The sequence below is a fragment of the Rattus norvegicus genome, chromosome 5 (genome assembly GCF_036323735.1).
Source record: "Rattus norvegicus strain BN/NHsdMcwi chromosome 5, GRCr8, whole genome shotgun sequence".
NCBI classification, from domain to species: Eukaryota; Metazoa; Chordata; class Mammalia; order Rodentia; family Muridae; genus Rattus; species Rattus norvegicus.
In genome coordinates, this window is record NC_086023.1 from 133,744,682 (window position 1) to 133,763,366 (window position 18,685).

The 18,685-nt window shown below is 42.1% G+C and overlaps 1 protein-coding gene across 5 annotated transcripts in view; it reads left to right on the forward strand.

Moving 5' to 3' along the window:
- The first annotated feature begins 12,916 nt into the window (after nt 1–12,916).
- The window catches only part of Stil (STIL, centriolar assembly protein), a 52,896-nt gene continuing 47,127 nt past the window's right edge, over nt 12,917–18,685 (forward strand). For 2 of the 5 annotated variants that reach the window (XM_039111182.2, XM_039111181.2), the window contains exons 1-2: nt 17,107–17,581; nt 17,820–17,927. Coding sequence is in view for 4 of the 5 variants with exons in the window: in XM_039111181.2 (XP_038967109.1) it covers nt 17,836–17,927 (92 nt within the window). In the remaining variant the exon portion in view is untranslated. Of the gene's footprint in view, nt 13,178–13,200; nt 13,397–15,735; nt 15,821–17,106; nt 17,582–17,819; nt 17,928–18,685 lie in introns of those variants that run through there. The other 3 variants (XM_063287731.1, NM_001399206.1, XM_039111180.2) reach the window with 3 other exon arrangements.

Consider the following 18,685-nt stretch of genomic DNA (forward strand, 5'->3'; position numbering starts at 1 on the left):
CCCAAGGCTTTTCGTTATCAGAGTCTGGGTTGATGCTTAGCCAAACCAGTGGTTCAGTCTCCCGGATTTCCCTCACCCAAGAGAAGTGGCCGAACTGAAAAGGCAAACACAGAAATCAATAGGAACAACGGCATTGTAGGGAAAGAAACCAAGGGAAAACTAGAACAGTTTGGTTGAGGTTTGCAGAGAAGGCCTCTAAAGAAATGACCTTGGAACCAAGACTTGAGGACTGAAGAGCGCAGAGTCTGGGATGCAGTGACCCACCGAGACAGGAGGGCATGCTGGAAAGTTAGGGCTGGATAAGGGGAATGAAAAGTCATAAATGGAGAGTTGAGGTGGTTATGGAAAAAACACTTAGGTTATATTCTAACCGCTGGGAAAGCCTTTAAGGGTAGCTCTGTTAACCCTGACTCGGGCCATTAGGGAAAAATCTGAACAGAGGAGAAAAAAAGTGAACTGAGCCTGGATGAACACAAACCTTTGAAAGTTGGAGACGACAATTTTCATGGAGTTTTTATAGTAACAGAACAAAGTTATGCATCAGGGCAAATTTTTTCAGGTAAGTTGGTGGAAATGGTTTCTAGCAAAGCTGGTAGTGCTGTTGGCCCCAGATGCTAAATGATGATGAAAGGGATGAGACACAAACTGGTCCAAAGGTAATAAGTTATCTCAATTGACTGTTCACAATCAGTTACAAATTGAACTCCTGTTCTCTACTTCCCTCCCTTCTCACTACTGCACTTGACAAGAGATAGGGTAAAACAAAGCCCACCTACCCCAAAACTCTCCTAAGGTGCTTTATAAATTGGGCCTGCAAGCTCACTCTGAGGTCTCTACAATATATAATGGGAGACCGAAGCATGCTGGACTTCTACAGAATAAAACACTCTTTGCGTTTGCATACTATTTGAGTCCCAGGTGTCATTCTTTGGTGAATCATGGACCCTTACAGGAGATGTTTCTTAGCCTTTGGGTTTGGAAGCTAGGGTTCTGTTTGTATATTACAAATGGACTTACCTAAGACTGTTAGGTTACATAGAAGTGAGCAAGCAGTCGTTGTTTGGGGCTAAGATAAATAATTTGGCTCTGGACCTGTAATATTCCAGCTTTCCAAATAAACCTTAAGTCAAAGGCTGAAGCAGGAAGATGATGGGTTTGAAGCCTGACTCTATTCCCAGCATTTGGGAGGCAGAGGCAGATGGATCTCTGAATTTGAGGGCACCCTCATCTGGTTTACCAGTCGGAGCTACATAGACCCCCATCTCCAAAACAATAACAAAACCCAAACAATTTGATACACAATTATAATTGCAGCAGCTTGTAGGTGGAGGTAAGAAAAGAAGTACTTCACAGCCAGCTTCAACTTCACATTGTTTCAAGTTAGCCTGGGCCACATGAGATCCTGCTTTTTAAAAATCCAAAGCAAAATTGGCCCAAGAATATTTAGCAATGAGAAGCAAGGAGCTTCCAAGTCTGTGTTTTTGCTCATGGAAAAGCAAAGCATGAGAGACTTGAAAGAAGCAAAAGCAATCCTGACTCCTTGTATTGTAGGAAGGAAGTACCTTGTCTGGGGCAGTGCCCCATTTTTGTACTGATATTAGGGCAGGGAGGATGGAGCATGTACCACAAGTACACAGGCCTTTCTTGAAGTCTTACTGCTACTAATTAGTCGTTCTGGCCTTAGAGAACTACTACAAATCCTTACACTTTAAACTCAGAAAAAAGTAAAATGAAAATGTGTCAAAGATCATCAAGGCTCAGTGGATAATTGGACAGTGACGGTAGATGCCTTTAATACCAGCACTCCAGAGGCAGAAATAGTCAGATCTCTGGTCTACAGAGCAGTTCCAGGATACCAGGATACCCAGGACTACACAGAGAAACTCTTGAAAGGCCAAAAGAAAAAAGAAAAAGAAAAAAAGAAAAACACAACAACAACCAGTTCTTAGCTTACAAGTTATAGTTTGCTGACCACCTGTGACCCAGAACAACTGATGGTAACCCAGTAACCCAAGCTCAAAAGGTTCCAAGCCCCCAGCTAGGACAGTAGCATAGGAGAATAAGGAGAACCAGTCATACTAGGAAGAGGTGGTAGGAATATGAATAGGCCATACTGAGCTAGGCATGGTGAGCCATGCTTGTAATCCCAGCACTCAGGGTAGACGTAGCAGCTATATATGACTCCTACAGGCTTGCAAGATGGCCTTGCAGATAAAAGTACTTAACTGTGCAGGCCTGACGACCTGAATTCATTCCTTGTAGAGCCCACGGCAGAAGGAGAAAAAGTTTCAAAGAATGGTTATAGCCCCGCTGGCCTAGAACTTGCTATGTAGATTAGGCTGGCTGATCTCTAGCTCACAGAGATCTGCCTGGCTCTGGCTCTGGCTCTGGATTGCCTATTTATAAAGAAACTATTTAGGACCAGTTAGTGCTTCCGCAAGTTAAGCTACTTGCTTTCAAACCTGGAGACCTCAGTTCAATCTCTGGAGCCCACATAGTAGAAACACATACAATTAAGAAAAGTTTCAAAGAATATTTAAAATAGAAATTAAAAAGGTCATATCAAAGTAAATGTGCATACTCCCCTGGTAACCACTATATCTTCTCTGGCCAATAGAGCTATAAGATCTTAAGGGTGTGAGGTCTGTGGGAAGAGTCTATGCTCTTGGCTAACTTTAAGGAAGTTTATGTTTGAGGCAAACACAAAAAGACACTCTGTTGCTTCCACTGTAGAGCACCAGAACAAAGAATTCCACCCAAGGGTCTAGGTCCAAAACTTTCTGGAATACTTACATGTCTGTGTCCCCCTGGATAACTGACCACAATAAATTGAGTGCTTGTTTTCCATCCTGTCCATCGCCTGCCAAGTATGCTAAGCGACAAAAGGAAATAATTTTATGTTGAAAGATATAAAAGAGAAACCCAGATGCCAGTCTCTGACAGGGGTTTTATGAGGAGTCATTTCTAGGAAGGATCAGGATGTGCAAAGAAACACTTCCTGTCTAGTTGGCTCTTGGAGCATATTATTACCCATTGCTATTTACCAAAGGTTAATGGGTTAAACTACAAGAAACAGTTTCCTTAGCACATACAGTTTGGGTTGTAGGTCATCTTTATTCCATATAATATCAGCTAACTTTTTCCAAAAAATTCCCCTTCACATAACTGGTAATTTTACGTTGGCTTTGGGCTGGTTGCTCCGTAGAACTATGAGTTTCACCAAGAATTGCTTGAATTTCTTCCTGTCTCCTGACGGCTCGTTCTGATAGTAAACATTCTAAGAGGTGGAGAAAGAAAACTAACCATGTCTAAAACGTGGACTCAGAAACGATCACAGTGACACTTCTACCATATTCCAGTCAACCAGGCACAGAACCCTCAAAGAGAGGGTACATAGGTACTACTCACTGATAAAATACTATCAGAGAGTCTCAAGCTATGTTTTTTTCTTACTCTGTGCATGTGTGTGAGCCAGAGGTTGACATCATAGTGTGTGTGTGTGTGTGTGTGTGTGTGTGTGTGTGTGTGTGTGTGCACCACAAGGTGACGTCAGGGATCTTCCCCAATCACTCTTATTTACATGTTTATCAATTTTTTAGGTCCTGAATTTCTTGAAACTCTATATAGATCAGGCTGGCCTCGAACTCACAGAGATTTGCTTTCTTCTGCTGGAATCAGTGTGTGCTACTCTACCTAGTGTTACAGTCAGTTTTGAGTAAGAGTCTCACCAAACCTTAAGCTCCACTGGCTGGCCATTCAGCCCCGGAGAGTCTCCCCCAGTGCTGGTACCTGGCTCTTTTTCCCCCCTTTAAAAAAGAATGGATGTTAGCAGTTGGACTCAAGTCCTTGTGCTTATGTAGTAAGCACTTTAATGCCTGGGCCATCTCCCTCATCACGAGTCAAGTTTATTAAAGCTGCTACAGGTTCCAGAACTCCCGTGTGGTACTCTAGCTTCAGTAAGCTGTGCTAGAGGCCGCAGCGCTTAAACAGATTCCGTCCGTTAAACAAGCCAAAGAGGCTAGGATTTATGAGACACCAGGACACACCGGTGCTTAACATTTAAGCCTGCTGCTGAGCAAAAGGTCAACCTCAGCACCTTAGTCCTAATTCGTCCCCAAGGAATCCATATTCTCTTAGTTACAGATCCATCTTGTCTTGGTATCTTGGAGTAAGTAATGAGGTTCACCTAAATGCAAGCAATTAGATGTGCAGTAATGCTACGTAAAAGATAGAGACTCGGTGAATGTCACTTCCTAAAGGGCCATTCCCTATCTAAACTCATAGAATAATCCACAAGCTGACATGATACACTTCATGCATTCATAGGCATATTCATTATTCTGAATGCCCATTATGTGCCGGCTACTTTGCTTATGTTAATTATTTTGGGGTGACATTAGAACATCGAATACTAAAACAATTGGGATTCTTTAGCTATTTCTTTGACTGGATTCCTCTGTACCAGATGTCCTTTTACTCCCAGGTCACAGGGAGACCCAAAAATGCACAGAGATGGTGGTGTTTTGGCAGTGTTCAGGGTGTCCTGGCCCACGGAGGCCCCTTGAGTTGGAATGAGAGGTGGTTGTGATCAACCCTGTTTGCATAGGTCCTTTGGAATAGCAGGAAACACTCTAAGAGCTGAGCCATCTCCCCAGCCCATTTTGGGAGCCCATACTCAGTGCAGAAGCAGTGTACTCAGAGAATATCTGTTACTAGTATACTCTCTCAGGGCTTAAGAAATTGTGGCTTTTCACCATCTTTCCATCCTTCTTGTAAGAGTTGTCCTTCAGAGGCAAATGATTGTTCCCATTCTTTTCCTTCCTCTTGGCTGCATGTGTTCTGTTAATTTTCCGTGATTCAGCTCAAATTTTACCACCTTTAGGAAGCTTTCTCTGCATTTCCCCAGACTAGGTTAGCTGTACCTTTTTTGTGTCCCCACTCCCCCATCAAATCCCATGTTATTTCCGTCTTTCTGTTCTGCATGGGGTACCTTCAACCTAGACTCGAAAGCTGCTTGCAAGACTGTTTACACAGAAAAAAGCATGTTATTGAGACATGGGTCATTCATTACATGATCACAAATGTAGGCTGCATACTTTGTAAACAGGTTTTCATAACCATCAAGTTCACTGAAAGCTAGTATTTCCTGGAGGTGTTGCCGGGTGGATTTCGGTTGTAGGTATAACTGGTCTCTCAGGTTTCTTGCTTATCATGTTCTAAAAGAAGAAACTGGGATACCAAAAATTAATAAAGGAAAGCGGGCCTGTCACAGCTGTGGGCAGAACTGGAGCTAAAAAAGCTGCTAATTTCTCTCCATCATTCCCATGGCACCCTTGCAATTTATAGAAACCATTACACAAAAGCCAGGGAGTAGTCAGAGTTAGACATGAGACAGCTTCATCTGTATTTTCCTGGGGAGGACAACTCATTGCCGATGCCCCCAGTTGCCTCCATCCACAGCAGGCTGCCTCCATCCTCAGATGGAAGATATGTTATATTGCAAAGGAGAACTAATTTATCCATTGCATAATCGTAACAGAGAACTCAAAATTCAGGAGGTGGTGAGTTGCAAAGTCAAAGCCCTAGCAGATTTAGTGTCTGGTGAGGGTCTACAATCTGTTTCACAGTTCCTGCTCTTTATAATTCTGGGTACTGCTGAAAGGTTTTAATATTTTAACAGTTTTTACAATGTCATGTGACTAGAGAGATAGATGGCTTGGGGTTAAGAGCACTTGCTGCTATTGCAGAAGACCCAGGTTCAATTCCCAGTGCCCAAATGATGGCTCACAAGCATCTGTAACTTCAGTTCCAGTTCCTGCTTCTTCTGGCAGATGCACATGTGGTATGTAGACAAAATACTCATATATATAAGCATTTTAAAAACATATTTTTAAAAAAGAATTTTATACATGGGGACTACATTTACATAATTTTTATCCCTTCTGCACACTTCAGTTCCTCCCATGTCCTCCTCATTCTCAAAGGCATGCTCCTTTCTTATTATTACCTATATATATGTGTGTGTGTGTGTGTGTGTGTATATATATACACACACACACACACACACACACATGTATATGTAAATGCAGCCACTTGAGTTCACTTAGTATTGCTTGTATATGTGTGTTTAGGGCTTACTCCTCAGGACTGGAAAATCTAGGCTTGTCCCTAAAGAAGACTAATGCACCCCACCTCAGCAACCATTAATTGCCTGTAGCTGTCTCAATTTGTGTTCTATTTCTGTGAAGAGACGCCGTAACACAGCAACTTTAATAAAGGACAGCATTTATAATGGGGCTGACTTACAGTCTCAGAGGTTTAATAGTCCATTATCAAATTGGTGAGGATCATAGGCAGAAATGGTTTTGGAGAAGTAGCTGAGAGTTCTACATCTAGATCCTTAGGCAACAGGAAGAGACTGGCTTGGGCTTCCAAAACCTCAAAAACCACCCCTAGTAACATACTTCCTCTAACAAGGCCTCATGTAATCCCTGATCTTTCCCATGTAGTGCCACTCTCTGATGACAAAGCATTCAAATGGCCATTTCCATTCAAACCACCATGCTCTTCATCTAGGGATGAGGCCCTGTGAGACCTTTTTATCACACATATATCAACTGGTGTTATCATTGTGCTAGCTCTTGCTTAGAAGACCTGGTTTTTGAGATTGCATTGGTGTTGAGCCTTGTGTAGAGTTGTGTTATAGGCGTTTCAGTGTTGGGCACCCCATAGTTGGTTTTCTCTGTATGTTGACAAGTTAAGGATTCTTGTAAAGGCCTCTGCAGAGAGAAAAGCTTCTTTGATGAGAGTAACACTTATATGTGGGTATAAGAAAAAGTATTTAGATGTAGTTATAAAATATATTGGTTCAGAAAGGGAGAAACTCCTATTCCTGAGAGGTTTTATCAGAGATTCTTGGAACAGCATGTGTCTAGCTATAATCTCAGTACTTGAGAGGTGGAGGCAGGAGGATGAAGAGATCAGGCCAAGCCAAAAGGACTCTGCCTATAAAATATTTTAAAAGAGCAATATAGAAGTTGCTTTTTTTTTTATTACAGTGTGTGTATATGAGAGCTCGTGTCACAGGTATATCACAGGACAACTTATAGGAGTCATCTCTCTCCTCCCAACATCTGGGATCAACTTAAGTCCTTTGGCTTGGTAGCAGGTGTTGGCCCACAGAGTCATCTCTAAAGCACAAGTATTTTTTTCCCCTAAAAGTAGGAGTAAAACTTATCTCAGAAGTCATAACCAAAAGGTGAAAGTTAGGTGTTTGGAAATTTTAGAACAGTGGGTAAGAGAACACAAAAGAAGAAAAACAATGGATTCTAACTTCCTAGTTCCTGATAGCAATTGCCCTTTAATTCTCACAGATACCATCAGATATAACACTGAAGACTTGCCTGGTCTAATCATGAAGACCATGTTACAGATATGCATGTTTAAGGCTGACCACTTGGAACCAATACCTGTCCTAGTTTGCTTCTCTATTGCTGTGATAAATGCCAGAACCAAAAGCAACTTGGGGAGGAAAGGATTAAATGTGGTGGCACAAGCCTTCCTTGCAAGAAAGCAGAGGCAAGTGCATATCTATAAGTTTCATGCCAGCCAGGAAAACATAGTTAGACCCTGATAGACAGACAGACACACAAACAGACAGAGGACTTCAGGGCTTACAGAATACATCCTTTTTTTTTTTAAGATTTATTCATTTATTAGATATAAGTACACTGTAGCTGTCTTCAGACACACCAGAAGAGGGCATTGGATCTCTTTACAGATGGTTGTGAGCCACCATGTGGTTGCTGGGAATTGAAGACCTCTGGAAGAGCAGTCAGTGCTCTTAACCACTCAGCCATCTCTCCAGCCCTACAGGATACATCCTTACATCCATGATCAAGTGAAGTTGGAGGAAGGACTCTAAACAAATCTAGAGCAGAGTGGATGAGGAATGCTTCTTATGAACACTGCTTATTGACTTGCTCAGCTACCTTCCAACCCAGCTCACCTGCCTAGGGATGGTGCTACCCACAGTGGCCTGGGCCCTCCTATATCAATAGGAATTAATAAAATCCCACAGAGACATGGCCTCTGGCCAAACTGATCTGGAAAATTAATGAGTTTCCCTCTCTGCAGGTGACTAGTTTTATGTTAACAGGTGAAGCTAACTATGACAGGATAAAAAGAGAATAAGGAGGGAAAAAAATCCAAGCCAAAGAGCCGGATGTAGATCTCTCCTGAGAGACACAGCCAGAATACAGCAAATACAGAGGCGAATGCCAGCAGCAAACCACTGAACTGAGAATAGGACCCCTGTTGAAGGAATCAGAGAAAGAACTGGAAGAGCTCGAAGGGGCTCGAGACCCCTTATGAACAACAATGCCAAGCAACTAGAGCTTCCAGGGACTAAGCCACTACCTAAAGACTATACATGGACTGACCCTGGACTCTGACCTCATAGGTAGCAATGAATATCCTAGTAAGAGCACCAGTGGAAGGGGAAGCCCTGGGTCCTGCTAAGACTGAACCCCCAGTGAACTAGATTGTTGGGGGGAGGGCAGCAATGGGGGGAGGATGGGGAGGGGGAGGGATTAGGGGGATGTTTGCCTGGAAACAGGGAAAGGGAATAACACTCAAAATGTAAATAAGAAATTCTCAAGTTAATAAAAAAAAAAATCCAAGCCAGGCATGGTGGCACATGCTTTTAATCCCAGCCCCAAGAAGGATCTCTTTGTGTCAGCCTGATCTACACAGTGTTTCACAACAGCTAGGGCAACATAGACCCTGTCTCAAAATAAAAAATAAAAAAGGAAGAAAGAAAAAAGAAAAAGAAAAGAAAAAAGGAGGAGGAGGAGAAGGAAAAGAAGAAGAAGAAAGAAAACTCCATTCTCCAAAACTAATTGACGTTAGTGTCTTTTTCCACTTGGGCCAGTATAACAGAATACCACAGACTGGGTAGACTTTAAATAACAAAATTTCCTGTAGGTATGAAATGATGAGACCTAATATAAAGGTACTGGCCAATTTAGTATCAGGTGAGGGCCAGCTTCCATGTTCACATGACATCAAGGGTGGAAAGGAAGAAGAAAGTGCTCTGGGGACCTCGTCCATGAGCAGGACTCCTACGCAGGAGCACTGTTGTTCATGATCCGCTCATCCAGTCACCCACTTTCTACCGTCCCACTGGAAGGTAAGATTTCGAGCCTTCATGTCAGCACTTAGGATGAAGAGGCAGGCAGATACCTGTGACTTTCAGATCAGCAGGGCTACATAGTGAGATCCTGCTCAAAAAACTGTTTCCAACTTGAACACACAGTCACTGGGACACGGCTACTCTACAGCAATTAGGATATAGAATTGTGGATGAATTTTTCCCTCTATAATTGGCTTTATTTATATTATATATTTATATAACACATATATGTATAATATATAATACTAAATATATATTTATATAATTATATAATTTAGTATACTTGCACATTTTGTAATTGTAATACATTATATACTGTACCACTAAACTATACACATGACCCCAAATAATATTTCTTTTTAAAAAAATATGATACAGTTAAAATGGTTCTCTGTGAAACAAATTAGAGCAAGACTGCTAGCAGTCTTTCTCTGTAAAGGTCAGAAGCCATAGAAACTCCAGTGTCTTGATATACAATATATATATATATATATATATATATATATATATATATATATGTATGTATAAACAAGAATCAAAGAACAGCACAGTATGAAGTCAGTCTATTTAACCTAGCAGGCAATCTACCAATAATTCATATTGGGTTTGGATAATTGCCTCTTATTACCTAGCCTGTAAAACAATACCTTCCTTGTTTTATGCTTGCCACACCATTTAAACTTCCCCTGCCATTTAACACAAAGCTCAGTGTGTAACAGGTCCCAGGTAGCATTTGCAGCTCTTATTTCATTATACTTTAGCCTTCTCTGACTTCACAAATCAGTTCTTTAATCTCTTCAAATATGGGATCATGTTGCTCCTTTATTAGTGATGTTAACTATAGAATACCTAGCATAGCAATAGTTGACAGCCTTTTAACAAACACACACACTCATTCATGGCAGTGTTCAATATGTAGATGAGGAAAATTAACTTCAGAGGGACTAGAGGACACACTTGGGGCTTGTTCCACTACAGTATTACTCAAAGAAAATATTTAAAGATACATGAAAATACAAGCTTTCTTTAAAATGAGCCGTCTTTCTAATTTTAAAATAAAGCCATTAAAGTTTTCATTTTTCAGAAGCCTTTTATTGAGCCTCATGTTGCAACACTAGGGGGCAGCACAGAAGAGTACTTCCCACCTGATTTAAAACATGAGATAATAGCTTGGTTATATAGCTATTCACTGTGTGGATGTCGCATGCAAATGAAGAATTGTATTTGCACGAGTCACAGCAGTATTTCTAGTTCCACCAATCACAGGCCTTGTTTTGCATCAATATAAGCTTTCTGCTGAGCCATAGGGGAAATGCCTACCCATATGACCTAGATAAGCCAAGTCCTCTGGTATTCTCTAAGGCTCATCTTAAATGGTATCCCCCCAGAAATAGTGCAAGTTCTCTGTGCAGTCATGCTGGAGAAAAGCTCTCTGTGGAGTGTTGTGCAGTGGCAGTAAAGAATCTATAGGTGGGCCAGTTAGGCAGGACGGAATATGCCTGTAACCCTAGTTACTCAGGAGGATGGGGTGAGACTGCAAGTTCCTGGCCAGCCTAAGGACTTTTCCAAGACCTTGACTCAGAAGACAAAAAAGGGTTTGGGGCTGGAGAGATGGCTCAGCGGTTAAGAGCACTGACTGCTCCTTCAAAGGTCCTGAGTTCAATACCAGTAACCACATGGTGGCTCACAACCATCTGTAATGGGATCCGATGCCCTCTTCTGGTGTGTCTAAGGACAGCTACAGTGTACACACATACTTTAAAAAAAGAAGGAGTTGGGGGCGCTGAGGATGTAGCTCAGTAACAGAGCACTTACTTAGCATGCCAATCCCAATACTGAGAAACTAAGTAAAAATGAACAGCCGGCTGTCTTCAGGGCAGTCTTGTTTGCCATTTGGTAGAAAGTATTTCTGCACTGGAGCGGGGATGTAACTTAGCTGGCAGGATGCTTATACAACATGCACAATGGCTGTGGGTTCAAGCCCCAGGATGGCAAAAACCAGGTGTGGGGGCCCATGCCTATAATCCCAACTCTTGAAGGACAGAGGTAGGAAGATCTGGGTCATCCTTACCTACGTAGTTCAAGATCAACCTAGACTATATGAGACCCTGTCTCAAAACAAACATTTATGCATAACATTACATATACATTCTGCTTAGAAGTCCAGTGTCAGAAAAACGTTTTAACTCACAATTTGCTGACATTTGAGTTCTCATGCTGTTTTAGTTGTTCAAACGTTAATATACACTTCAGGTTTTCCTTTGTTTGCTCTTGCTTTTCCTTTTTTGTTTTGTTTTAAGACAGGGATCTCCAAGGCAGCCTTGGCTCTGTAGACCAAGCTGGCATTGAACTCAGAGATCCTCTACCTCTCCACTGGTGGGATTAACAGTGTGCACCACCACCAGTACTGGGTTTCATAACCTTTTATTTAAAGATTTATTAATAGGTGTGTGTGGCGCAAGGGGATGGGTGTGCCCAAGGAGGCCAGAAGACAACTGTGATCTATTCAATCAGGATGCTGGCAACCAAGATCATAGGAAAGATCAGCAAGTGCTCTTAACCACTGAGCTATCTCTACAGCCCCAGATCTTACCTGTTAAAGTATTTACTTATTGTGTAAATACTCCCAGAACAGTCTCGGATATACAGAAATAAATGAAGACACAGCACCTCCCACTCACTTCCCCTTATTTTTAACATCTTATATAAGTATGTAATTTGTTTCTCTTAACCCAACATTGATACATTACTAACTAGGCTTTAATGCATTTAGATTTTTACCTGCCTTTTTAAAAATACACAAAGTTTAATGTAACAGGAACTAATCGTAAGAACACGTTTGCTACCTTCCCTTAACATTATAGATGTGCTTCCTTTTTAATTTTTAAAAGTCTTTTTTTTTTATTACAACGAATACCTAATCATCTCAAAGATATCCAACACGGACCTCTGGCTACACAAGCACACAAATCACACACTACAACTATTCCCAATAATAGTACCGGAAATAAGTATAAATGGTCACTGTTTTCTGTTTAACGAGAAAAAAATGTTCCCAAGATTGATAAGATCCTACTTAAGAAACAAAAACAAAACTAATCTCCTCTAGCTCTGATCACTCAAGGGCTTGAAAACTTTTTACCCCCGAGACAGGGTCTCATATAGACCAAGTTGCTCTGTGATTTTCTACGTAGCTGAGAAGACCTAGAACGGCAGACCTCTCTGCCTCCACCCACCTCTTCAAAGTTGGGACTAAGGCGGTGCACAACCACACCCGACTCTAGTCTTTTTGAGAAAAGGTTTCTAAACAATTCCAGCTTGTCTCCAACTCGCGGCGAGCCTCCTGTCTCAGCACCTGCCTAGGGAGTGCGCACGAATTACAAGGGAGAACCACCAAAGTCGGCTGAAACGATCCCAGCAGTCAGACGACTATCAGTAGGTGAAGCACTTCCGGCTAGTTAGCCGGGTTGGGTTTTTTTGTTTTTTTGTTTTTCCCACTGCGCATGCGTTTTGCTAACTCCAGCCAAACCGGAACTTAACGGTTGACGAAATGAAGGTTTAAATCCTCAGAGTAGTGACACACCGAGCTGCGGCGGCGCCCTCGGTTCTCTAAAAAACCTTGGGATTGGGCGAGCGCTAATCCCAGGCCGGGCTCCGATTGGTTGTCACAGCAGTATGCAGCTGAGTCGTTGTGTGACACTCTTAGTACCGCCCCTGCAGCGGGACTGGCCGGGCTTCCGGCCAATCAGCAGGCGCGGCGCGCCCTTCGTTTTCCTCCTGCCGGCGCTTACCGCCTCGGTTCCCGCGACCCCAACGTCCCAGAGGCGGGGCCGCAGTTATCTGAGACGCTACTTGGAGCCTTCTGCGTGCCCAACAAACGGGCCCAACAACCAAAACCCTAGCTTGGCGGCGGCCGTGACAATAGCGCGGGTGGATCTTCGTGCTCCTGGTTCCCCGAGGCGCCCTCCGGGCCCGGGAAGCACAGTGAGTAACAAGCGGCCTGTAAAGTCCAGTTAGCCGGTGGGACCACAGGGCAGCCAGGGGAGAAAGAAGGCGGACCTCAGAACATTGCTTGTTGTTTGTGGAAGAATGGGGAAGACGTTTACATCGTGACGTGCCTCAGATTGATTTCACTGTAGGAATTTCTTGGAGACTGAAACCTTGATCCTCGTTCCTGCATTCTTTCTATCTGGCCCAAGCTGTGTAAGGAATCTATAAGTGTTCGTAGTCGGTGATCTACAGGAAGTAGACCTATGTCAAAAGTGAGGCGTGAACGTACTGTGTCTGAACAAAGACAGTAATGTCACCGTGAGAGATTGCACTTTCGAGCTGGATACTGGACGATAGGATTTAGTAGGAAATCCAAAGGAAAAGGAGGACAGCCTGTGCAGTCCTACCAGTGACTGCAGATAGTTGAGTTAGGGCTGCAGGATGAGTGACCAGGGGTTATGTTTGCAGTGAAGGGTTTTTATTTGTATATGAAGAAAAGCCATTGCCTTTCTAAGCAGGGGGGAACAACTTGTTCATAGTCACATTTGTGTCCAGCAGGGCTGAGGAGGTCAGCTAAAGTGGAAGGGCGGAAAGAACTTAATATGTGTAAGAGGGAGAAGAGGTGACTTGCTGGTCCCTGTTTGCTTCACAATGAAGACATTACCTGAGGAGAGTTTTTTTGTTAGGTATATGTTTGTATAGCTTTGACCCCCATTAGTTTTATGTAATATTGTCAAGATAAACTAGTTATCAAATCTCAATTTGTGGTTTTCAAGTGAGAAAGACTTAATGCATTAAAGGAGAGACAGGGTATTTAAAAATACTCCTGGGGTTGGGGATTTAGCTCAGTGGTAGAGCGCTTGCCTAGCAAGTGCAAGGCCCTGGGTTTGGTCCCCAGCTCCGAAAAAAAGAAAAAAGAAAAAAAAAATACTCCTGTTGGTGAGGAAAACTTTGCATACTTTGTGGAGGTAGAGTTATCAGTGTGATTACTGATACCATGACGACCAAGTGCTAAAGAGCCCGAATTTCAAGAAGTCCCATGTCTCTGGGAGAATTTTTAGTTGATCCTCAAAGGTTATATCCAGTAGAACTTCATTCTCCCAAATAGTTCTAGTCTTGGACTATATAGAAAAGGTCCCTTCTAAATGACTTACTCCTTTGTTAGTAATCCTTTATCTTGAGTCAGATGATTCATTTTTAGAGTTTAAACTGTATTGTGTGTTTATGTGTGCGCATGTGCACATGCATGCTACAGTGCACGTGTAGAGGTCTGAGGATAACTTTCAGGAGTTGGTTCTCCTTCCCCGAGTAGGTCCTAGGAATCAAACTCAGGTCGTTAGTTTTGGCAGCAAGCATTTTTATCCTCTGAGCCATCTTACTGGTCCTGGATTTTTATCTATTGTTTTTATTGCTGTTGTGCTCTGTGAGTGATGTGTATATGAGAGCAGAAGTCTGTTCCACTGTGTGCATGTGGAGGTCAAAGGACAACTTTCCAGATTCTGTTCTTTGTTTCCACCTTGCATTCAGGGAATCGAATCACTAGCCCTGCAACAGCAAGTACTAAACCTCATCTACCTCAGATAATAACTTGTTGCTAAAATCGAAACAATGCACAGAAGGTAAAATATTAAGACCTAAAAAGTTCAATAAATGCTGGCTGGGCTTGGTAGTGCACACCTGTATCCCAGCACTTAGGGGGCAAGCCTCATGATCCCCAGAAAGCCCAAACAGGAAAATTTATGATACAATTTTATAAACAACTATAATAAACATATTTGTCAACAAGCTCACTCTTGTGACAATAGATGGGAAGGTCTCTGTCCCTACAAACTGACTTATGAAATAATCTGTGGTTTTGGTTTGGATCCACAGTCACACTTACTGGGTGTTCTCACTACTGTTTTGTACACCTTTAGTTTCCAGTCCATAGCGCTAATTTCCAATTGCATAGGCTCATTCAGTACTAATGAAGCAAAGTACAGGCTGTATAGTCCTTGTCTACAGGTCAGCATTCACTCTTTCGTTTTCGTTTGTTTTTAAGACAGGGTCTCTCTACATAACCCTGGCTGAAATCACTGTGTTGATCAGGTTGGCCTCAAACTCAGAGATTCATCGCCTGCCTCTGCTTCTGGAGTGCTGGGATTAAAGTTCTGTGCCACAAAACCTTGTATTTACAAAATAAAAGGTGGAAGGAAAAAGATTTGTGGGAAGCATGTGTGCTTCCTTTAATGAATAGGTATACTTGTTGCTAAATTAAATATTAAGGTTACTTTATAGGTAGAATGACCCTGGAGTATAAAAGCAATCAAAATCTATTAACATCTCTTTTATTTTTCTCTGTATTGGACATTGAACATAGTAGGGCCTTACACAGAGTAGGCAAGGATGCTATATCCTGAGATTCACATGCATTTAATCTTATTAATCTGTAGTTAGTTTTCATATAAGCAACTTAATTTTGCTAATTATTTTGTTACTATATGGTTAAGAATGGTCTTCATTTGCTATACAATGTCTTTCTATGTTTAACAATATTTCTTTATTTCTGTAAGGTACTGAGGATTACAGAGTGAATAAATCACTCACCAAATATAGAGCCTGTAGTTCCTCCAGCCTGCAGTTCCAGATGAATACCAGGTACAGAAATTTTATTTTTTTGAGTGTATATATTTAGATATTTGATTATGTGTATGAATGTTTTGCCTATATGTATTAGTAACATATATATATAATATAATATAAAATAAATGTATATTATATTATATATATATATATATATATATATATTTATATATTTCTGGTGCCCAAGAAGGCCAGAAGAAAGTGTCTGATCCCTTGGAATTGGAGCTATAGTTGGTTGTGAGTTGCCTGTGAGTTCCAGGAGATAAATCTGGGTCCTCTGCTAGAGCAGCAAGTACGCTTAATCACGGAGCTATCTCTCTTTCCAGGCCCTGTTTTCGTTTTTTGAGTCAAAAGCTATGGAGTCCTGACTGGCTTCACACTCACTCCCTCATTTCTTCTGCCTCACCCTCCCAGTGGCTAGGATAATAGGCACGGGCCATTGTGCCTGGCTGTTTTTTTAGTTATTGGAGGTGGAGTTCTTGCCATGTTGCTGAGGCCGATCTTAAAACTTTCATTTAAATACTCCTTCCTCAGCCTCTGCAGCTTGGGACTGATCCCGTGCCTAGCTTCAAAATATTTTCATGCCGTGTTTTTTGACAGCTATGCACATTAGCTTGAGAAGGAATACTGGGAGAGAAGAAAGGACACCGTCTTGAGAACAAGCAATCTCCTGCTCCCTCTGTCCAGTTCATCCGCTATGCCCTCACTGTATGAGGAGCATGGTGATCACTTTCTAATTGATTACCGGGAAGGCATATTAGACGAAAAGCGTGGGCATGTGTAGGCACTTAGTAAGTACCTGCCCCCTTTCCTCTCACACTTCATGATATAGGTGTTTGTGCTGATAGGAAATTACCTGAGCCGAGGCTGCAAATTACAAGATTGCGCAGTGCCACCCTCGAGGAATGGAACGGTTTTGGAGTTCCTTCTAGGCACTGAGTCCTTGGTGGTAATCATCTCACATTGGCCTCCCCAAGATTCTCCATGTTTCCTGAAGTAGGGGAGGAGCTGGCCACCTGTCCCTGCTTTTCTTAGCGTCTGATCCTGTGGAGGCCCTGTGCACCTGGCTTTGCTAAGTTAGGCCTTTGGACCATCATTTGCCCCTAGAGAAGGACAACTGATGCTGGCATATGGGTTGTTTTCCTTCTAAACTACAGTTATGCCCATGGGGAGCATTTATATTCTCTGTCTTGTGCCAGATGTTTTAATGAAGACAATAGGAAACATGGCCCAGGGAGGCTATCATATTTCTTATACTTTAATCTTGACCCATCTGTTGGATCATACTGCTGTAGGTTTTTCTTTTTTTAATTTGTTTGTTTTGAGACAGGGTCTCTTTGCATAGCCCTGGCTGTCCTGAAACTCACTATGTAGACAAGATCGGCTTCAGACTCAGACCTGCTTCCTTTTACCTCCCAAGTGCTGGGATTAAAGATGTGTGCCACCATGCCTGGCCCCATGACTATTGTGCTAAGGAAATAAACCCAAAGTATTATTGTTAATTAATCTTTTTTTTTTTTTTTAAGATTTACTTATCTATTATATATACACTGTAGCTGTCTTCAGACACACCAGAAGAGGGCATCAGATCCCATTACAGATGGTTGTGAGCCACCATGTGGTTGTTGGGAATTGAACTCAGGACCTCTGGAAGAGCAGTCAGTGCTCTTAACCACTGAGCCGTCTCCAGCTCATTGATAATCTTTAAAGGAACTATGGACTGTGGAAAATGAGGGGGAAAAAAGACAGCATTGAACACTTAACAGTGAATTAGAGGTAATTTAAAAACATTTACATGTGTATTCAATACTCACCATAACTTCAGGAAAGCATTGGTGGTCTTTTTTTTTTTTTTGTCATAACCCCTTAACTTTTTTTTTTTTTTTGCTGGCCTGGAATTCCTAGTCTTGGCCTCCTAGGACTTGGAATACTTGGCAAAGAGAATTAACTTTCTTATAAAATGTATACTTTTTTGCTTTTCTTTGTACTTTAATTGTTTGTTTGTTTCTTAAAGGTTTCCTTCAAGCAAGATGGTACCTTTCCACTTTCCTCCATCAAAATTGGCACTTTGGAACCCAATGCCAATTGGAGAGTGTATCTACCTACATCTCAGCTACTACAGGTATGTTTCTCTCTCCACATCAAACCAGCCAAAGGTTATGTCCGGTGTTTTCTCCTATTGCTCCTATTGTGCTTGTGTGGCAGGAACCATTTCCCCAGATTTTTTTTTTTTAATTATTAGTTTTGTTTTGTTTTTTTTTTTTTTTTTTATTAACTTGAGTATTCCTTATTTACATTTCGAATGTTATTCCCTTTTCCGGGCAAACATCCCCCAATCCCTCCCCTTCCCCTTCGTTATGGGTGTTCCCCTCCCCACCCTCCCCCCATTACCGCCCTCCCCCCAACAGTCTAGTTCACTGGGGGGTTCAGTCTTAGCAGGACCCAGGGCTTCCCCTTCCACTGGTGTTCTTACTAGGATATTCATTGCTACCTATGTGGTCAGAGTCCAGGGTCAGTCCATGTATAGTCTTTAGGTAGTGGCTTAGTCCCTGGAAGCTCTGGTTGCTTGGCATTGTTGTTCATATGGGGTCTCGAGCCCCTTCAAGCTCTTCCAGTTCTTTCTCTGATTCCTTCAACGGGGGTCCTATTCTCAGTTCAGTGGTTTGCTGCTGGCATTCACCTCTGTATTTGCTGTATTCTGGCTGTGTCTCTCAGGAGAGATCTACATCCGGCTCCTGTCGGTCTGCACTTCTTTGCTTCATCCATCTTATCTAATTGGGTGGCTGTATATGTATATTTCCCCATATTTTAACATTTGAAGGTTGAACTGGCAAGATGGCTGAACAGATAAAGACATGCCCTCAAAGTCTGAAACTTGTT